The sequence below is a fragment of the Anser brachyrhynchus genome, assembly GCF_964034855.1.
Source record: "Anser brachyrhynchus genome assembly, chromosome: 1".
NCBI lineage: Eukaryota > Metazoa > Chordata > Aves > Anseriformes > Anatidae > Anser > Anser brachyrhynchus.
This window is the reverse complement of record NC_137694.1, coordinates 130,549,714-130,572,505: the sequence shown is the minus strand read 5'-3', so window position 1 is coordinate 130,572,505 and position 22,792 is coordinate 130,549,714. Positions and strand designations below refer to the sequence as shown.

Here is a 22,792-nt window from a genome sequence, read left to right as displayed (position 1 = left end):
CTGTGGTTCCTGTGCAGGGATCTATTGCCCCCAATTTTGATTCCACCAACATCAAAAAGAAAACAAATGGAGCCAAGTACACATTTCCTAAGGCAGCAAATCTTCTCAGAATCCAGATAAAAAGCATAACTGGAAAGAAATAAACTTGGATTTAAGTTTCTTTTGGAACACGAATGAAAGGAGAATGTAAATTTTCTAAGAAATCATTCTGTGAATGAAAAGTAACATCTTGCTTTGAAATGGATCTTCTTGAAAGTCACCATTGCTTTTGATGTAAAGTAAATTCTTCTGGGCAACTTAGCAAAGTGAAAGTGTTATAAAATATGAGTGACAGAAAAAGGATAATTCATCGATCCATTTTGTAGTACTTCATCACTGGAAATGGGACAAGTAATAGGGGATAGGCAATTGCTCATTTGGGAACCAGGAAAAAAGAAAAAGTACTTTCATTACCCTAAAACTATTCATCATACTCAGTTCAAAATTACAGATATTCATAGCTGGAATGAGAATTGGCTCTAGGTTGACAAAACCTGAAATACTGTGTGCTACCAAATTGCAGAAATGTGAAAGGTCTCCCAGAGGTTCAGCTTCCTTCTTTGCCTGCAGGGTGTTGGCCTACAATTTTCTGTCTCTTGAATGTGCCCTGGTGGAAATGCTAAATGTTTGGGGTGGCCTTCTTTCAGTCTCTTCTAATGGAGCTCTTCTATTTTGTATCAAAAATGTAAATACTCATTGTGGAAGAATAAGGAGAAATTTGTAGCCTTAGAGGATTTAAGGAAGAATTTCTTAAACAATTTGTAGCCTTCCACTAATAAGGGTTCCAGTCCAAAGTCTGCATCGTCAGAAAGAGGAGGAATTAAATCAAGCCATCCCTGCACCCCCAGGTACCATGGTGCATTTACCTTGCTTTTGTTTCATTAAAAATGTCTGCATTGGAAGTGCTATTTTCAGGTCTTTATTCTACGAAGAAACGTGAGCATGCTCTTTTCCATCACGAAGCCCCGAATGTTCGTTATTCTGTAACATCCTATTGATAATAAGACTTTCTACATCTGCCTTATTTTCTTCTACTTCTCTTGTTTTCACCACCTCCCTTTTTTTTTTTTCATTCTTTCCCTATTGGACTTGCTTTTCATTAGAAGTTCCAGTCTCATCATTTCGTGTATTCAGATACCTTTGTCACCTAAAGACAGTTCTTCCTTGTGGGGTGGTCATTGTTTAATAGCCAAATGCTCTAATGAGGTGCAATTTCTAAAAAGAGAGTTTGCAAGAGAGCAGAGAAATGAAGAGCTGTCACCTTAAACCAAAGAGCCCTGGAAAAGCAAGTGAGTGTGCACGCTCGTGTCAAGTAAATTGCTGACACTTGTATAATAACGAGCTGTATTCTTGTTTCTGCTGACAGTATAAAGCATGAATTTAGAATAGTTTCCATCTGCAATCAGAAGATACAATTATATAGATCATGTGATGGCAATATACTATTTAGGTTTCTTGGTGATTGCGATAATATACCCTGGCATAAATATCGAACCTGATGAGTGTCTATCTGCAGGCTAGTTAATCACCTTCTTTCCTAATGTACTCTTGACTGATTTTTTGCTTTATGTTTTCTATCTGCTTTCCTTCCTTCCTAGGTTTTAAAAAATAGTCTCATTGTTAAAGCTGAGCCACAAAAATTAGCAGCTGGAGCGGCCATCCCTTCTAGCACCTCTAGTACCACTGTGTTGCCTAGTGTCAGTACAGAAAAACAGACAGTACAATTAGAAATTTTAACAGCTTTCAGGGTACATCCTATGTGATTAGAATAATTCCATTCTGGCACACTGTTTTTTGTCCTATTAATTCTTGTTCAGAAATAATCACAATTCTGTGAGTTTGGTGAATAATCTGCTCTGGCAAGAGTGCTCAGTAGTATTAAGTTCTGCTTTCAGTTCCTCATTGGTCATGTTGATCTACGGGTACGATGTCTTAAATTGTAAAGTCGTCAGTGGTTTGGAGCATTTTTGGGTGTATTTCATTTTTAAAGGGCAGAAAAAGAAAAATCTCTTTTCTTCAGGTAAATTCGGCCAATGACTTTGGCAGATCCCTGTTTTGTTTGTGTTTTGTTTCATTTACTGCATGTGCTATATCATGCTTGCCGCCTGTATTGTGATAACCTAAAAAAGAGCTAACTTTTCAAATTTCCCATAATTATTGAACTGCTCTAGACAAGCATTTTAGCAGTATACACGAGAGTATTGTTGTTCTATCTATCTGTGTGTGTGTGGATGTGGGTGTGCAAAAAAGAAAGTGTGTGTATATATATATATATATGTAATACCTTCTATTTGTGTTCATCAAGGCCAAGAGTCAAGATGACACTGTAATTTTGGAAGACAACGTATGTGTGGCAAGCTATAGGAGTGTATTTTATCATTTACTGAGCTGGTTTTTCTCAGTTGTGACCTGAAGAATAATTCCGCAGGTGATATGGCATAGTTGAGAAAACATGTATGGTAGAATGACCTTATTTTACATTAAAGAAACCTCAGGAAGTTCAACATTAGGGTTATTAATTACTGGCATCAGTGAAGCATCATGCCTATTGCCAACTGCTTTTTCTCCCCCAGACTGTCCTGGGATACCCCTGGTTTTTGCTTAGCTTTGAAAGATGATGCGTGTTTTCTCAAGCCTTGCACAAACAAGTTGCCACAGTGAAAGTTTCATTGTCTTGAGGCAGACTATTTCTAAAACCCCACTAGTCCCTGGAGAGTTTTTCCCGCAGTATCCATGAACAAGGCTGTTAGTGAATTTAACTAGGGGAAAATCACTGCAAAGCAGCCCATCCTGTGAGTGCATGAGAATTTCTGTTAAGACTCATTAAGAGAGGGAAATTTTCTATTTCTTTTTTATGCTGTAGTCTCTGTGTTAGCATCTGACAAAAATTTAGCACAGCTAGATTCTCAGTGTATTTCTTCTTGTGGAATATATAATCTCTGGCAGTTGTCCTATGTACACATGAAGAAAATATTTGGCTGGGTTTTATGCATTCCTGGAAAGACAACAGCAGGTTTTAAGTACAAAAAAAAAAGTCAGTTTAAATACGTGCGTGACCTGGTTTACATCTTCATTTCTCCTCTAGCCTGCTGTCTAGCCAGATACAAGCCGACAGCTCCTAGCGTGAGCACTGAGAGCCTGTGGCCGACAAAGCTCTTCTGCACTGTTCACAGAGGTGTTTGCAGAAATAGCTCCTCTCGGGGCTCCTTGGGCTCCCTGCTGCCAGTCCCACCGATGGGGTGAGGGAGCAGGCACTGGGGGAGCCAGCATTGCTGCAGCGCGGTGCCTGCGGGGTCTGCCACACAGCCACGCTTCGCCCTCTCCGGCAGCAGAAAGCCAGGGTCTGCCTCGGGGTAAGAGGGGCTGGGGCAAGTCCCAGCTTTACGATTAAAACCGAAAAATGCACCGACTGTCTTCGGGCGTTTTGCTCAATTGCATTTTCTGCCCATGACAACTACTAAAGAATTTAATTCTAGGCGGTGACAGCAGTCTGGGGCTTGTTACGTTGATACTGATGCCTCTGAAATAGAATTAAATATATCAAGTGTAGAAGACATTTTATTTCCCACTTAGTTCCATTCCTGAATTTCATAACTTCTTTTAATTAACAGTTCTGTAGAACAAAAGATACGTGTTTGGAAAAGAGGATTTGCTTTGATGAAACAACATAGTTGTCATAGGCAGCGTAGTTTCATGTTGATGTGGAAGCAGACTGAACGTCTCTCTGTAATTCTTCAAAACAGCCCTGTAACTATTTACAAATGAATTCTAGACTGAATTTTTTTCAGCGCTCGTCTGCTTATGAACCTCATCTCCTGCTGAGGCTGCCCCTGCAGTGAGGAACACGTGCAGCACAGGCACCCTTTCATGTGCGGGCGTGTAAGCAAACACTCGGTGTAACTTGGGTTCGCTCCACGGGGGATGTGGGTTTCAGCCTGTAACACAGGGCTAGTACATTTATTTCTTTCTCTCTTTCACCATGTGAGGTGTTAAGTACCACACGTACTTAGTAAAGAGGGAACACTCTAATGTATGAAAAAAGTCCTTTTTTTGATACCTTTGAAGAGCAAAGGTCTTCTCTTTGATGCTTCCATTACTTCATCGAGTGCTCCTTATTTCATTCAACTAGCACAACCTTTCCGTGAATGTATGGCCTTGGGGTGTTTATTTGCCAAGTGTGGAGATTTCTGAAGAGCAGGAATCTGTTGAGATGTTTTTCATATTTGCACGTCCACAGACAACTTTTGTTTATTTCTGTATGGTTTTAGTCCAGGTATCAAATAAAATAGTTCTGTAATTGTGTAGGAGAGAGGATGTGGAGAACTAAAATGCTGCTGCACTATTATATACGTTTTTATGGAAACTGATCCAAATACTTACCCAAATACTGTTTTCAGCTGTTTGCAGCTACATCATATTTGTAGCTCAAGGAGCAAATGCAGGTGACTTTCTCTTTTGGGCACATGGAACTGGGTACTAAAACACCTGCCAAAGTTAACCTAGGTAGGTATGGTTATTGCATTATCTTCTGTATTATTTACGCTTATTGGTATTTTCTAGGAAATATATGTATGTATTGAGGTTAGCTATCTGTAAGTCTTAGCTACCAGACAAGCTTTTCAGGAATTATGGAGTCATGTTGTTTGTGTTACCATAAATACCAATTTCCCAATTAACTTCTTGGTTCAAAGTTGAAGTGACAAGAGGAATCTAGAATAATAATGCACTTTTTAATGCTGAATTTAAATCACAGTGAATTTCATTAAGTAATTACTTGTCATGAGTCCTTCCTCTCATCACGCTTGTATTGCTCTCTATTTAGTAAAATCCAACTACTTTATTAAATAATAAATATAATAATAAATATAAATTATTTAAATATTAAATAATGAATAGGACAGAATTTTATTCATGCTGTAGTATTGTGCTATCTTGCATATTACTGTCTTGTGTTTGTTAATCAGTCCAAAAGATTAAATTAAGAAGGTGACAATTCTGGACGACCTTTATTTTAGCAGAGCAATAATGCCTACAATCATCTGCATAATATTCCCTTTTGCTGAATATTGTTTGCACAGTATACAAGAGTTCTGATGTCAGCTTTATAGAGTTAAGAGTGCAGAGTCCAGTTAACATGTTCAGTTGTAAGGGTTGTAATAATTAAAATTAAAATTTAAAAATGTCTTTTACACTTAAACCAAAGCATAGAGAAGCTAAAATTGAGCTGATATTCATAATACTTTTTCTCAGCCACTGAACCACTGCAAAGAAAATATTGTGAAATGCTTTCTTAACATAAATTTTGCCTTTTTTTTTTTTTAAAGCAGAGAATAGCTTTTTCATTCTGTCACTGAAGCTTCTGTTTCCTTGCAGTCTTGTTCCCTTTAAGAATATATGTGTCAGTGAACTAAGCATATTCTGAATAAAATATGAAAGTTGTCCTCTGATTTGCATGGAAGAGTTTTATGCCTTTCAGCCTTTTAGAATTTTTTATGAAGGATATATGTGTTTACAGCTATGTTTACAGCTATGTAGCTAATTTCTTTGCCCAGATGGACAAGGACATAATCAAGATTGAACGGGCTGAAGAAAATAGTGAGGACATAAATGGATGAATGGTTATTAAATGATAGGAATCTGATGGGGTAACTTATTTCAGCATCTCTAGGTATTTAAATTTCTACGTTTATCTCTAAGGGCTTAGTCCAGAGAGTACTTGTGTGCAAAATGGGGTAAATCTTGCTGGCCTTTCAAGTCTGTTTCTTGACAATTTGTGAAAATTGAACTTCTTCTACATGACATTCTCAATTTTTCTAATCGTAGCACTTGCATTTCTAGGATTGAGGAATGGTTTGTGCTGTTTTCATTCTATTGCAGGTTATCAAAAATGTGAAATATTTTTATGAAATTCTAATCCCCAAAACTCTTTTCTAGTGAAAGTTGCTAAAGTTGAAAAGTTCTTGACTGCCCTACCAGCCCCGGTGAGCTTGGCTGACCTATTTTCATGGTCCTGTTTGGCGTGCTATATCCCATGAAAAAAAAAAAAAAGTTGGTCCATCCTAGAAGAGCTGGAGGTCTAGGTTAAACAGTTTTGCAGGAAAGGATCTCTTGTTTCTCTTGTGGAAAAGGGGGGCAAGTTGCCTCCCTTGCGAGGAAGACTGCAGATGCAGATACTGCCAAAAGTCTGGAGGGATGGGGATGGCGGGCGGCAGCCCGTTGCTTTTCCTGGCTCCCATGTGCCAGAGTTGATCTCTGTTGGACATGGTCACAGCCAGCAAGTGCAGGTGACGCCTCTCTGGGAGCACCCAGAAGTCCCACTGGAAACCCTCGGGGTGAGAAACTCAGTCAGCGTGGATCTGTCAGAGCTCGGTGGAGGGACTCTGCCTCCCTGTGGGTGGAGAATGAAGCTAAACGTGACGGGAGAGAGCAAAATCACGAATAGTTCTGCTCATGGAACGGGGGAGGGAGATGCAGTCTCCAGGCAGAAACACACAGAAAAGGAAAGGGTAGAGAAAAGAGTAACCAGAAAGTGAAGTGGTTTAGGGAAGATGAGAGACTGGAAGTTAAAAATACAGAGGTTGTGGATATATGACAAAACAGAAGATGGGACAGGTGTTTAAAAAAAAAAAAGTCTGCTTTACAGTGAAAACATGCTAAATTGCATAGATTGGGCATTAAAGAAAAAAGGCATCACAAAAACAAACAAAAAACACAAAAACCAAAAACCTTTAGTGGTGTCTTTCTTGTTTAATGTGGAAGTGGCCCATCAAACCTGTAAGGACACCAGTCTCGTACATGAAGTTGCACACCCGAGAGTCCATAGTGCAGAAGCAATAGTGCTTCATGGCTGGCTCTCTCTCTTTCTAATCACCTGGAAAGTACTTAGAAAGTTTTGCATGCAGCTGAGGTACAAGTGATGTTCAGTGTGTTTAGCACGTGGAACAGCTGTAGCAGGAGTGTGTCTGTGACAGTATGCGTGGGGATCACTGGCTGTGGAAAACAAAGCTTAGTTGCTGAGCAGTTTCCGCAAACTAACTGAGAAGAGAGGTTTTATCAGTCAAGCTGCATGCCCCATCTCCAATTCCGGCATTGGCGATGCTTTCTACAATCTTTCTACAAACCTGATAACAAAATTACTATTAGGAATCTAATTTCTTTTTTTTTTTTTTCATTGCTGTTACACACTGAAGATACGTTAGTGAGAATTATTAAAACAGATGCCTGGACTAAAGAAGGTATTTTGCATCACCTTACTAGGATCCTTCACTAAATTTACATTCCTGGCTAAAGCTATAAGATATTTTTTTTCCTGTTGCAGCTTTCTAAAAGCATGTTAGTGAGAATTAATAAATCAGATCTCTTGAAGAAGTTATTTCACAATTGCTGTGCTAAAGTATAGGAATGTAAATAAATGAAGGGTTGCAGGGAAGGATCCAAGTAGTCAAATTTCAGTGAACAAGAGGAAAGTTTATAAGACAGGTAAACAGGAATTGGATTTCAAGCATAGACACAGAACTTTCTTCTGTGACCTGCCTTTGGCAACAGAAGAGGAAAAAGTATCCCAAACAAACCAGCCTCAGAGTGGAAGGCCAAAATAGCCAGCTTCCCAAAGTACCTAAGGCACTCAAACAACTGGTGAGAACCCTTTCTTTTTCAGTATAATATGAGTAATTCATTCTTTTGGCTTATCTTTTTGGAACTGTTTCTATATTGCAGATCTTGCTTCTTCACAAAATTAATGGGTCGTTCTTCTGTTAAACCTGATTTGGGAACTCAGCACTCTGAAGCAGCGTAAACTGGTGTGAACCCGTGATGCAGCCAATCTCTGTCCCTCAGTCCAGCAACGGTAGTCATATTGTGGGCTGACCAGTAGCATCCACTTGAAAACTACGATTGGTCTTTTTCCACTACCATAGGTAACAAAAGTGCTGAGGGTTTGTCTTGTCCACCAGGGAGGCTGGAGGCAGAGTGGCGTGGCCGGATAGGATGGCATGGCCTGTTCTCAGGATGTGGAATTACATCCTGATGTTTGCTTGAAAATGTTTATCTAGCTTCAGATTGGAAAACCTGCTTTTTTATCTAGTGTGGTGTCCTGCTAGTGCTATTAGACCTTCGCAATTGCCAAAATAGGGCAGGAAAATGGTCCTGGCAGCTTGCCGTGCTGATAGTCCACCATCAAGTGTAAACACACTAAGTAAAGAGCCATGGTTATTGTCCTGAAAGCCTTATCACTGCCTTTGTGGGAGTAGCTAGGGCATGAAAATGCTATCACTTTCAGTAGTACGTGCGATGCAGACGCTGGATGTACTTGGATCTGTTTTACTGGTACCTGAACAGTCCTTCCCCTGTGCTATCTTTAAGATTTGGTTTACGTTGCTCACTCTGGCGTGAATCCCACCAAGCTGCACAGTAATGAGGCGACCTGTGCGAGAACTTGGACTGCGAATGCCCATCCTTCCGTGAGGAAAACCTGTGGGTATCTCTTGCTCCCCACACCACTGAGTGGTGTGCTCACCCAGCACGATTCCCTGCTTTTCTGTCATTGCTTGTTTTGTTTGATGCGAGGAGGCATTTCAAAAGCCTGGTGAAATGAGGCTTGTGCATCTCGCTCACAGCTTCCAGGCCTTTTTGATCCCATCACCGCTGGTGGAATTGGCATGGGGAGCACAGCTTCTGTGGGGGCCCTGCTGCTTTCGGAGCAGCTGAAAGGAAGGATTACCACGTTTTCCTGGTGTAAGTTGTAGGGCAATACGTAAGGACAGCAACAAACCAAGCGTGGATAACTGTATGAAGGGAAATTACTCCGTCTTACCCTGTGATCCCTTTGTGCATGCCCACGTCCCCCCCGTTCTCTCTGCTTTTGTGCAGGGTGTGAAGATGCCTTCAAAGAGCGATGGTGTGCAGCTTACCCAAACTCTGGGGCATGCACCTGAAAATATGACATCTGTCTGCTGCTCAATCCCAAGTCACTTTGCTTTCATTTCGGGAACAGACCTCCCCCTGTATTTATTTTTGCTTTCAAAGCTGTTGTGGTACCATCACTAACAGCAAGAACCAATCTGTGCAGGGCGGTCTCCCAGGAGGGGAGGCATTATGAAGTAGCCTAATAGTACAAGTCACCTGCTGATAGCACACAAAAATGTATGAGTGTCTCTGAACATTGTCCTTTTTTACGGTAGTGATACTAGAGAAGGTTGAAGCCTGTATCATCTGTCAGTAATTCTTTTTTTCATTGCCCTGTTGGGAAACAGTGACTTTTTTTTTTAAGTTGCTATTAGTCCTCAAAAGTCAACCAACTTGGTCTTGTCTAGCAATTGTGTTCACGTAAGCATGATTTCCTTCTAACAACAGGCCAAAGATGTTCTGCAACAGCAGGAATTTCATGAATATTTCATGAGTAGCTTAAGTTAGAATTTGCAGGATTAAAAAGAGGAAACTGGGTCAAATGCTCATGGTGTAAGCATCTAACTTCTTTAATGCTAAATTAATGTATGGCCTATTTTGAAAGCTGATGATTTATTTTTTTTAATTTGACCATCTTAAAAAAAAATATTTTTCCCTTTGGAATTTTGTTGGGAGCAAATCCCAGGAGTCTTTTGGGGCTTCATAGTGTGGGGCTTTGCAACCACATCAGGATGTGCTTTTCCAGCCAAATGAGCACCTTTCTGCGTAAAGAGTTCCCTGCTGCTTTTCTAGGTGTACCAGTGAGTTGGAAGAGCTGGGGAGCAGGACAGTAGGTGCCATATCTCTAGAGCAGTGCTCAAGTTTGGGCCATTTCTCAATGGACACAGCTCCTGCTTTTGAGGGCCTGCTGAAGCGTAAGCCAGCAAATACGAAAAGAAGGGCTCTGAAGGGGGCTGCGTATGTGCAGCAGGGCCAGAGCAGCAGCTGGTGTCGGTGCCTGGGGCTTTGCCTTTCAGACCCTCGTGCTTGTGGCTGCAGCACACTCCATAGCATCATGCTTGGGCTCAGCAGGAGGTCTGCATGGCTCGTGCTCCTGGCCTCAGCCACAACACTGGAGCTGCTGAGCGAGCAGAGATCATCTCCTCGCAGCGACAACCACTGGTGGTGGCAGGAAGGTGAGGTGCCCCCAGATACTTCCAGCGAGCATTGCAGCAAGGCTCCCCCAAGGTTTCCTGAAGACAAACGTATCTTATTGAGTGCACGTACTTGTCTGCTGTTAAAGCGTGCAGCTGATTGACCTACAGAGCACTTGTGTTTGAGTTAGACTGTGTTTTCAAATATTGTTATTAGCTGTAATTGCCAAAGCCAGTGCTCAGATAAATGAAATAACAATCTGAAGTTCCGTAGAAGAAGGGAAGCCTTCATAGTCCACTGTTCAATTCTGAAGATGAGTTGCATGGAAAAGATGGAGAATGTTGTGGAGAGGACATCATGCTAGTATTGCAGTGACCTTATAAACGGAGCTAATTAACACACGGGAAAGGATAGCAATCACTCAAATTTTTTTTTCAGATTTCTCATATGCCTGTAAGTATGTTAATAGCTCCCTTAACCTAGGTTGGGTTTTAATTGTCTGCTCTTTAGCACTGTCTGCAGTGATACCAGGCTTCATTCTGATTCAAGAGGTAGTGATACAGAAGATGTAAAAAAACAACATTATAAGCCTCTTTGGAGCTCTATATCTGTATAGTCAATACGACTGTTCTCAATAATTTCACCCACACATTTTTACTTTCATGTTGCTGACTTAATGGTTAATATTTTTTGTCTTTGAATTTTCAACCAGGAAGAGATTTTTAGGCTTGGTGTGTAAAATATGTAAATGGCTAAGCTGTAACAAGGCTCATAATGGTCTTTGTGGCTTTCTAAAATATGCATAGGAATAAAAAGTGTATAAATGTAATTGCTTAGCATTATTGTGGTAAAAGGCATTTCTAAGTTTAATATTGCATTTTTCGGGCTATACAAATAACCAATAGTGCAACATGGACTATCTCGTCTCTTTAGCAGTACAAGTGCTGAGCACTCAATGCGACAGGAACCTAGGAAGGGTAACCCACCAAAGGAGGCCTATCAGTCCTTGTTGATGTCTCCGTATTAGCCTTGCCCTCCTCTCTGCAGCTGCCTTTGGAAAACCTCATCTCTCCTGTAGTTGTGTCCCATGATTGGGTTTAGGTATTTTAAAGAAACAGAGAAGTACAGCAGCGGGACCTATGTGATTGTTACCCTCCCGTTATGCTAGCTCAAAATAAAAAGATGAAATTATGTTACGCTAAAGAGGCCTGAACTGACTGTTAGGGTTTGTCTTCCTCCCCTTATTTCTCCTCTTCCCTCCAAAATACCTCCAGTGAGTAGTAACATGCAGATACAACACATAAAGAAAGTGATTTCTTTTGGGTTTGTTTAGGCTTTTGTATTTCTAATTCCATGGCAGATTTTTTCTTTACAGGCTGTGCTCTATTATGTAGTGTGTTGTATCTGGAGTGAACTGAAGGCCACAAAAATGATCAGAGGGCTGGAACACCTCTCCTACAAAGAAAGGCTGAGAGCTGGGGTTGTTCAGCCTGGAGAAGAGAAGGCTCAAGGGAGACCTTATTTTGGCCTTCCAATAAGTAAAGGGGGGTTATAAGAAAGATGGGGAGAGACTTTTTAGTAGGGTCGGTAGTGATAGAACAAGGAGTAATGGCTGTAACCTTAAAAGAGAGTGGATTTACATTAGATTTAAGGAAGAAATTCTTTAGTATGACGGTGGTGAGGCACTGGAAGAGGCTGCCCGGAGAAGCTGTGGATGCCCCATCCCTGGAGGTGCTCAAGGCCAGGCTGGATGGGGCTTTGGGCAACCTGGTCTGGTGGGAGGTGTCCCTGCCCAGGGCAGGGGGGTTGGAATTAGATGATCCTTAGGGTCCTTTCCAGCCCAAACTGTTCTGTGATTCTATGATTTTAATATCTATATTAAATACTAAGCCCTACTTTTTTTTAAAAAAAAAGGCAATGATGTTAAGGAAAAAGAACAAAGTACGAAGGATAAGTATATGCCCTTTCTGTTGTTAACTAGAATTGGATTGCTTTAGCTACAGCTTTTGTGGCTGACTGGCTTCCATCTCTGCTTTTTATCATAACATTGTGGTTTTTTACAGCAATTAAATCACTGCTCATTTTATGGAATGGTAAGCACTGGAGAAAGTTATTTCAAACAGAGTTTGCTCAATAAAGATCAAGTATGGTTTCTGTTATTAAAATGTTGAATACTGCCTCATCACAATGAATTATCATGGAAATAAAATCTGGTTTTATTTGTAATTAAGTGAATGTGTTTGTTTTTCTTTCTCCCTGTTCAGCTGTGAGGTCTGGCTGGCTGCCCCCACCACCACCTGCACTGCCCCCTCGACCTTCTGTATCTCAGGTATGGGCAAAGTTTGAACATTTTGCTGTGCATTATTTGCTTAGTTGTGTTGCTGGCGTGGACATCATAGCCATTCTTACTTCCAAGTTAGTGCAACTCCATAGTTTGTTCTGCAGTTCTGTACATGTCCTCCATCGGTCTGTCGAGCCAGCGTGTTGTAGTGTCAAATTACAGGCTAATTAAATCTCTTTGTAGTGGAGCTGACATGCACCCACTAGACAAAGCTGTAAATTGAAAGCTAGTAAGGCTGGTCTACTAATAAGAGTTTGATGCCTGAAAGGCATGGGCTTGATACCTGCTATTTGCTTCTCAAACATCAAATGCTCGGAGGGCATCTGTTAAGGGAGCTATAGCACGTAAGAGTATACTTCACCCATGGGTCTGAAAAACAATGCTGAGAGGAATTCAGTCCCGTGCCAGTTATGTTATTAAGTTTGAAACCGTTACTGGTGTATTTCTTTTGTTTTGCTTTCTAGGTGATTTTTGTTTGTATTTAGAACATCAATCACAGTCCAATGCAAACTGATGAACTTGTGCGTGTCTGCATCCAGATACTGCTTGATATTTTAGGCAGTGTTATGTTGTTGGCTCTGTTAAGTCTTAGGCAGCAGTACGCTTCACATATTACTCCTTTAGGTGAGGTGTTTAATAGAAGACAGGGCCACAGTGGAGCTAACAGCCCATTACATGTGAAAACTTGGCAAGGCACTTTCTTTGGGCCAGAAACAGTCATCACTTGAGTTTTGGAACTACTCACACGAGACTGCTGGTGAACACCTCCTGCTGCACTGTGCTTATGATGGAAATGATAAAGGCCTTGCTGCTACCCCCAGCTGTACCAGCAGCTCGTTACTCTCTTCCTCGCCCTAGCCCCTTTTAGCTGAGCACAGCCAGTTTTTGCCTTGAGGACTGTAGGGCACTCCGGTTTGAACTTGCGTGCTTCCCCCAAGACAGTGTGGCATAGCCATACTGCTAATACGACGTGCTCCTCAGTGCACCCATCACATTTCTGCTTTGTCTGGTATTCCCTGGAGAGCATCCTGAGCCAACTGCTTGTATCCTACACTGTGTCATCTGTGGTACAGGACCTTTCTCGATCCACTTCTCTCCAATACAAAAGTCTGGTTTCTGAATAAATAAATAAATAGAGCAGTTTACATGTCTAGTCATTATTGAATATATAGCTGGTGCTTTGCTTACATGCAGCGCTTACATTTACTCATTTCTGATGATTTAAAAAGGTACTTAATCAAATATCTCCTCAAAATATTCTTGTTTTGACCCAGCAAAAATATACATAAAGCCAGTTCTTGAAAATGTAATAAACTTCATGTTTGTTACATTCTGCTTTATTTATCTCTAAATGTTCCTTTCTGTGACAAAAGTAATAGAAAGTAGGAAAGTATGTGTGGTGGGGTCATAATTCAGTTTAGCTGACCCTTACAAATAGCATGTAAGCAATAGTAAGCATATGGATTGCATTAGTCCAATGGGGCCCTTGGTTTAAAGAGCATGAAGTAGGAGGGAAGATCTGCTTTCAAAACAGAGGATCGAAATCTGAAGAAAAACGATGATGCTGAAATTACGCATTCAGCTTTTCCCGTTTCTGAATTTACCAAACTCTTTTCAAATTTCCATTTTAACTTATTTTTCAACAGTGTTATTGAAAATCCTATTTTATTGCCTTAACATTTTGTTATATGCCTGCAGCTAGGTACTGCCAATGATAAATATAGCTTGGAAATGAAGCAAGGCCCACATACTTCAGGGGCTGTGCACCATTTATTTATGCTTGTGGTGTGGTTGTTTTGGCTCAGGTTTGGAAATTAGTTGATGGAAGAGGAGAGGGAAACAATTTTTTCTGAGGACTACAGTTTTGTATGGATGGTTGAGGAGCAGCACGGACCTGTTGGCTCTTCAGAGCAAGATTAAAGGGCTCACGGGATGTAAAAGCCGAAGTGCATAAAAGAGAGGTACCAAGGGATAGGTAGTACATTTCAATGGAGCAGAAGACTTCCCGTGAGCTTAATCAATAGCAATAGAGAAATGGTGTCTTGACTCTGGTCAATGGTTGTTGTTGCTTTTAGTAAAATTTGTTCCGACTTTTCAGAAGGCATTATTTTTCCTGTCAGGCCCTCTGAGGTAATCAAGCTCAGCAAGTTACTGAAACACTGGTTAGTCACAGCGTGCCAAATGTCTCCGGTCATATCAAAACCTCCTTAAATTATGTCTGCATCCAACTCTGCCTCCACAGCGCAGCCAGCTGAATAATGGGGGAGAAGGGCTGGATCACTGGGTGAGAGTAGCACAAGCAGAAGCTTAGAGATACCAGTGTTGTGGCATTGACTCTGTAGCTCGGTGGGTACACAAACTTACTGTGAGAGGCTCAGATCTTGTGATCCTGTGATAAATTGACCAGTTCACAGGGAAATAGCAGCGGGGCTGGCTTTGCTGGTCTGGGTTGCTGCTGCCAGCCCACACTGTTTCACACCTTTGCTAAGGTGTGAAACACCACAAACCATACCCAGGTTATCCTCAGACCTTTCACCAGACATTTCTTTAAGGGAGAGAGCTTTCCTCTGAAGTCCCTGAGGTGACTGCATAAGGTTAATAAATAAAGATGGGTAAAAGACAAGTTTACGTAGCGTGGAGAGGTACTGCAACAGATCATTATACCTGATTTATGATCTTCTAATTCAAATTCCAACTCATATCTCTCTGCTCTGCAAGCTGTTTTGAATTGATGTTTCCAGTACGATGTTGTGAAATGTGGTATGAAATGCTTTATTAGAAACCTCAATTCATGTTGCTTTTCTATTGGGGAAAAAAAAAATCAGGTTTTGCCTAAATTCTGTGAAAGGCACTTGGAAGGACTTTGTATGGAAGCAGGCTCATACAAAGGCTAGAGTTTTGTTTTGGTTAATACGTTATTCTGAAGTGTTTTCTTTTTACTACTGTGTATGTGCCTGTGTGTAACTTAACTGACACTTTCTGTAATCCCTAGTAGCACGTCTTACACTTAGCAAATCTGTAGTAGCTGCTTGGTTTTCAGAATAATTTTATTTGTATCAGTTTTCCTTCATCTTCAGATTATAAACAATATGCTGCAAGCTATTGAACAGCCTTTGAACACTGGCAATGTCCTATACCTACCTCTCTTGTTCACTTCCCATGGCATTCTATAGTTATGGCTTTTCTGCTCTTGTTTTTTTGAGGCACAAACTTTCAGGGGTTTTGGACTCTCCAGGTGATGGTATGTAAACCAGACAACCTACAGCTTGTTGAAATATCCAATATATATATATATTTTTTTTTTTTCCTGGGCTTGTAGGAGACTGGATTCAGTGGCCCCGGACTTGATCCTGTGTTCCTAACTTAATGGAACACAAGTCATCAATTAAACACAAGTCATCGAGGAGAAATGAAATAAGTGGTCCCAGAACTTTTGTGCTGATCCAGGGTGTACACAGAAAAACGGTGTAACTTTTAGAGGTGCTAAGAATTGTGATAGGAAGCCAGCAGCACACATGGCTGATTTTCAGTGGCACAAATTTCAAACAGGAAATAACTTTGGGTGCTCATGAATAACATTCCTGTGGAGCTGAGCTGGAACCGAACATGTGTATGCACATCTCGTATAAGCCTCTATTATTTTTTTTTTTTAATGGAAAACAAAATAATACTTTTTACTATTGGCTTTTAAGCCCACAGAAGCCATTTACTGCTGCTGCTTACTATGGGAGATTTAGTGACATATTTACGTTAATAGGAATTATGGATAAACACTGAAGAGCAAATATAGGTTTAGGATTTTTTCCAACATAGCTCACTATCTGCAATGTTGCCCAATTAGATCAACACTCCTTTATTTGAGTTACTCTATTTCAGTACCTTCCTGTCCTTTAAAGGGGTATCCTGCTTGTGCTATATAAGGGGATTTGAAAACAGCGGGACTGGAAGAAAACCGTGTATATCTTGGCTGAAAAATCTGATGTTCTTAGTCTTTTTTCCCGGAGTCTAAATTTTAAGCCTGTTGGTTTTGTAAATTAGCGCTGATTTGTGCTGGATTTTTATTTCCTAGAGACCCTGGAACCTGTTTTCCCCACTGGTTCCATGCTGGCAGTTTTGATGGGCACTGAAAACAATTACAGACTAAGGCAAAGTGGTCAAGTGAAGTTGGAGTAGACAGGCAGTTGTTAGGATAGTCAAATTGAAGTATCCTGATCACCTTGCAGCTCTGAAGATTAAAATCTCCCTGCGTTATATGAGCTCAGAGTTAAGCTGTCAGTTTAGTGGCCATCGTTAGCGTTAGTTATTATTGATTTGGTGAAATCACGGAAACAAAGTGCTCTGAGGGATGATAGGTGGGTCACCCTTCCCAGTTACAAGCACCTGGCTCTGTTGGAAAGCTGAGATAATATTCTTCTTACTATATCGAATGTTCCGCTCTCAAAATGTTACTTGATACTTCATAATTCCTTGAAGCCCTTTGGCCATTCATCATCAAGACTTGCAAGTGAAAACTGGGACCCAGTTCAAGAAATGTGTCTGTAACAGCAAATTAAGCATGCCCATGCTGATCTGCGGCACCGAGGCTGAGGGGTGGGGAGGGGAGAGGCTCCCATCCATCCTGCTGAGACTTTTGTGCCGGCTCCATGCTGGGAGCTGGTCCTGAGATCTCCCCTCTGCCAAAGTCTAACTTTGCCTAATTAAAATTGGGAGTCCTGACAGGCTGATCTTGGTATATCTCCCTTGAGTCTTGAATTTTTTCCCCCCTCTTTGACTGGAACAACCCACACTTGCTGGTTCCCAGGTTGCCTCGTATTGTCTTAGCTTTTTGTATGGCATCTGGGTAAAGCCTGAGTTGTATAGAGGATGAGAGAGGGTTTGGTGAGAGGGTTCAGGATTGTTTGGAGAAAATGTTCAGCCAGCTGAAGTGCCTTCTTACTGCAAAATTATGTGAGGAATTTCAAGTGCTGGCAGGACACCTGGACCTTAATGGGAAGGAACTTTTGTTACAGAAGGAAGAAAGAATGAAAGAAAAAAAGGATTTTGCTTTTGGCAGCCTGCAATTCGTGTACATGATTGTATTCTCCCAGGCAACCATATTATATTAAACCAAAGGAATACTCTTTTAGCTTGCGTTTACAACTGCTGTGCAAGAAAATGGTGGGGGGTTTTGATCATCTTTGCAGTTTTGGCCGCAGCTTAACATATGTTGTATAATCGGTGCATTAGGTACTGAAGAAGCCTCTAAATAATAAAACTGAAAGTCTTCTGTAACATGAAAGACTTTGCCATCTGCCACTTAATATAATACAAACGGATTATCCTCTTCTGTCGTGAAAATTATATATTAAGTCTAAAACGGCCAGACAAAGTAAATTATGGTTTAAGAAGTGGTTGAAACTAGCGCAGTTAAAATTGAATTTGGGGAGTAGTTGATGGATGCCATAAAATCCTTTCTAAAGAGGTTTCTGGGAGAGCGGAAGCAGGGCAAGTATCTTAATTAAAACGTGTTGTAGTAATTTTTGAACGTGGATTCACATTTATTGTAAAAACAACAGCAAAATAAGCCAAGAATCCAGTGCCTGTATCTGTAGTGGAAGGCACATACCTCTTTCTAGCTTATGTTAATCTGGTTTTGTAGAAGTGGAGTATTAAAACAGATTGCTAATGCTTCCATCTGGGTCCTGTTCTTTCCTTGCGAATGGGCTGAATGCTGCAGCAATTTGTTTGTATTTACTGCCTTTTTCCTAAACCTTATCGCCAGCCCTCAGATAGCTCAGGGAGAGAAAAAGCTTATCAAAACTTCAGAGCTGCACAGTGCTGAGGAAGCAGTCAGCACACTGAGACCCTGGCAGTTCGTTGCATTTGCATCCCTATGGGTTTTCTCTCTGTCTTATCGTTTTCAGTTTCTGTAACAAGCAATAAAAAGAATTGATGATTCAGTTTTGGGTAGACTAGACTCACAAAAACTGGAATTGAGACATCTTGACTTCTTCGGAATTGCCATTAAGCACAAAAATAAGAATGTTTAGAAAGAGGAAAAATACCTCTTAAATGAACTTATGTAAAGATGATAGAAGATTGCAGTGAGCGCATACTGAGCGTTAAGCATATTTAGTATCCTACTTTTTTATACAGATAAGCTCTTCTCAATACTTTTTTGCAAAGCTAAGTAGCGGCACTGTATAGGTAATTATTATGGGCTATTCCAATGAATGCACACTGATAATTTCATTTCTGTGGGTGGTGCTATTGACTACAATGGAACTATTTCCAAGTGTAAAGTTAGCCTGGAGCATAAGCGTGGATGAGACTGAATTGTGGGGAAGACTGAACATATACTTAACTCTTGCTAAATGGCACTCAGGTAACAAAAATATGAAAGCTCCATGAAGACTTTCTATGCTGGGAGACCAGTTTTGGATTGTCTTGAGAAGCGGGTGTGAAGTCTACATATAATCCAGCCTTGTTAAGCAGAAGAAACAGAAATGTAAGCAAAAAACAGTTTTAAAATAACGCTTTCTCTTACAGTTACGAAAATCTTTCATCTGACGCTTTCAAAGCACTTAGTGCTTAAGCGAGCATTACATACTCTTTTAGAAAGGTCCTGTTAAGTATTGTCACGTGGAGCAGTTAGAAGACTATGAATGGCTGCTCCAGGATCAGACCATGAGATAGTGAGCATTTGCAACTCCTAATACTCACCCTAATGATGAGGAATTGTCTGTCCTAATGCTCAATATCGGTCATAGGCCATGGCTTGGTCTCTGGCTGAGGCCATTCTACAGAGACTTTGTTGGCCATTTTAATCTTCTGCTAGAAAGAATGAGGAGGGTAAGACTCTTAGAAAATGCAAGAATGGGGGAATATATGAGTTGGGGAAAAGAAGATACAACCTATTCATATCTGGATGTAGGTCTTTGCAAAGGGAAGCTCTTGAGGAGATTTGGAAGAAGACTCTGTGTTGCTCTTTTCTGTGATCATATACTCTTCTTCCCATAATCAAGATATTATCAGGCCTGGTCTAGAAATTATCTTTTGCATTACTGGTATTGCACACGAGTGGGATTTTCTTTACCCAGCTGCTATAACCCTGGACGTGGACCCAGTCATATCAACACTTCCTATGTCAGCAGCTTGCTCCATTCTGTGGCCATGAGTGAGACACTTCCGTCTGAGCACCTTCACCCTAATGCAACTGAATTTTCCCTTGGAAGACCATATTCCATAAGCAGTGTAATCTCTCTGGGTAGACAAGACTTTAGAAACCTGAATTATTTAATGCACCGCTGAAGAATTTTAAACAATAATGTAACAGTGAGAAGTTTCCAAGACATGGAAAAACTTTAAGGCATTTATTGCTGTGATGGAGGGAGGCAGTTTATTGCTGTGTTTCTGAATGAGAAATGAGTTGCCCAAATACTATATTAAGCATGGTATAAAAACAGCAAAAAAATAAAGGGAACCCACCTTAATGGAACCTGATGGATCACCTTTTCCTTACACCCTACTATAAGAGCTCAGATTGGAGTATCTTGGAGCCAGTCTCACTTGACCTGTCACCAGAAGGCTACAGGGACTGGCTTTCACCCTGTGTCCAAATCAGTGAAGGGGAGGAAATCTGTGAGGAATCCCTCTGCCAAAACAAAAACCAGGAGTTAGATGCCATTGTCAGTGCCATGTTTTGTCCAAAATTATTGGACTGTTTCCCTGCAGAGGGCTAAGCTTCCTCCTATGGAATATTCTCCGTGTTCTCTCAGTAGTCAGTGAGGCAGGAGTTAACACTCTGCAAGGAGAAAGTTCAGGCTCCCAAATCTTGTATTGCAGTTGGAAATCTCCCACGTCTGCTTGGAGGACTTTTTCCTTTAAAATGTGTGTGGGGAGGAACCAGCGCGCAAACATCTTTGTAAAGCATCTCAAACCTCGCCTAGGGGACTTTGTTGGGTTGTTGAATCAGCAAACCTTCTTTGCATTGGTGCAAGTTGCAGTTACACAAAATATTTCTGCCTGGGTTAAGTGGTGTCAGTCTCTGAACAAAATCCACTGCAGCAGCATAACGATATTTTTTATGCTCAGACACTTGTGTCAGAGGCCCGTCACTGAGGGCTGGGGACTTTTCCATAGGTGGGAGCTCAGCTCTGCCGGCCAGTCATTAATGTGCGGACCCAGCTTCTGCGTGACCAGCAAAGGAGACACTCCAAAGCACTGAGGCTTACCTTGCCCAGCACCTGCTGTGTGCACACCTCGTGGGGCAGGATCAGTCTGCAGGCTCTGAATAATATGGACAGCTATTTTTTGGTGTTCTCCTAGAAGCCAAGCACTCAGAAATGGCCTGTTCCACGTGCCACTAGGTGGCACTTGAGGGACGTGGCAGTCGCTTGGTTTTATTCATTATGCATGAGCTGCGTCACCAGAACTAGTTCTTTTTAAAAATTTTTTGGTCAAATGTACTTATGTATTTATTTTTACCATCTGCCTTCTCCAGCCAGCCCCTGCCCTGCTGCCTGCTGAGCTTTACACGCCAGCCTGCGTGCAGTCCTCGCGCCAGCCCGGTGGCCCAGCCACTGCTCTGCAGACCAGGAGCTGCCAGAGCTGCTAGGCTGACAGCCGCATCGCAGCACTCAGCTGCTGAAAATAATGTAGATGTTGTATCGTTGGGAACTGCCTTATCAAACAGTTGAAAATTTTGAAAACTCGCCCTTCTGGCATCAGTACTCCAATTTATATTTGCTCTCACCAGAACAAAAAGTTTACTCTTTTTTTCTCCTTTCAGTTTTCTGCAGGTTAAAACAATGTTCTCCTGCAATGAGGCCAATTTTTAAAATCAGTTTTTCTGCAGCAGTTTTTGCTTTTTTTCACTTTTTTTTGTCTCTCCAGGTTCTTTATCTTATTCTAACTTTAATTTTCATTCATATTTGCAATTGACATTGTAGAGTACATCTCTGTTTAGTTACTTCTACACTGCTTGAGCAGTTGGTTTTTGAAAGCTGCATTTTATCTACACATGAAAGGAGATCAAACCTCTGTTATTTTTTTTCCATACTGTAGAATAAAGTGCTGTATTCTTGCTTCTGATGCAAGGTTTAATATAGACTCCAATAAGAGTGTGAGCACCAGAAGCTGCCTGTCTGGCCAGGTTAGGGGGATGTCTGGTGCCCCCAGCCCAAGGAAGGTCATTCAGATCTGGTTCTCACATGTCCCTGTCATCGCACTGCGTTTTGCAGCAAAGCTATACCATGAGGGCTTCATAGTGTACCTATTACACGGCTCTCTGAAGACTGTGTTTATTCTTCCTGCCCCTAAATGAGTGATTTATCAAAGTGATGTGATTTGGGACCAAATTTATTGTGTGGCTCTGTTGGGTATTTGAGCTTTGCTATCCCCAAATCATTCATGAAAGCCCCATAGATCTTCCCATGCTGCTGTTAACAGTGCTCAGACCCTTGATTTCTTTCAGATATATAAAAAGTGGTGGTACAAATCAGAGAGGTTATGGGCTATTCACATTGCTGATAAAGAAATGCTATGTTACATTAAATGCATTTTTAAAGGTCTTTGCTTTGTGTAGACAGAAAAAAAAAAAAGATTGCTTTTTCCATTTTACTCTCCTATTTGTACCAGAAATCAACAGATATAAAAGAAGCTCTTCAATCCGTGAAAAAAGGTTTGCAGAATTGAAATGTTAGTATCTAGTAGCTATTTGAAATCCAAATACTTAAGATATTAATATTCAAATACTACTGGAAAGTCACAGTGTGTTTATTTTTATTATACCATCAGATAACACTACAGATGTAGCGCACTTGGAAGAGGGGGAGAGATGTTGTCAGCCAAGACACATTTTCCTCCTCTCCAGAGGAATTTCACATGCATTTAAAAAAAAAAAAAAAAAGGATCACAAATCTCACTCCTCCGTATAAAAGTTCAACATCGTACAGTTGAAGAGCAGCAGTAACCTGGCAGAACTGCTTTTCCCCTGCAGCCTTCTGTAGAGCTCTTACTGGTTTTGTTATGAAAAAAATGGAAGTGCTATGGGAAAAAAAAAAAAGTCCTTCCTTTTAAAATATACCAAGTTGTGTCCATTCTGTCATTTTTTAACCTGTGGTTAAGCCCTATGAAACTTGTGACCACTCCACAACTTGATGTGTCTAGGCAGAAGCCTCCTGGCAAGAGCAAATTCGGTGCTTCAGTGTGTGACAGGTTATTATTTTGGCTAAAATCCTGGCCCCTTTAAAGTCTGAGGTTTGCCTTGAAATTTTTATTTTTAAACCCAGGCTTTCACCTGGGTAGAAGCGAGCCTTTTTTGAGGAGCGAGCAGGATGGCAGGCTGCCTGTCCTGCCTGGGGGCCGTTGTCAGCTTGGCTCCGACTTGACAGG

At 41.1% G+C, this 22,792-nt stretch overlaps 1 protein-coding gene across 3 annotated transcripts in view; it reads left to right on the top strand.

Annotated features, from left to right (window-relative positions):
• The window catches only part of REPS2 (RALBP1 associated Eps domain containing 2), a 96,287-nt gene that overhangs the window by 61,564 nt on the left and 11,931 nt on the right, over positions 1-22,792 (top strand). For all 3 annotated transcript variants that reach the window (XM_080575797.1, XM_080575796.1, XM_080575798.1), the window contains exon 14: positions 12,342-12,406. In XM_080575797.1, coding sequence (XP_080431923.1) covers positions 12,342-12,406 — 65 coding nt within the window. The remainder of the gene's footprint in view (positions 1-12,341; positions 12,407-22,792) is intronic.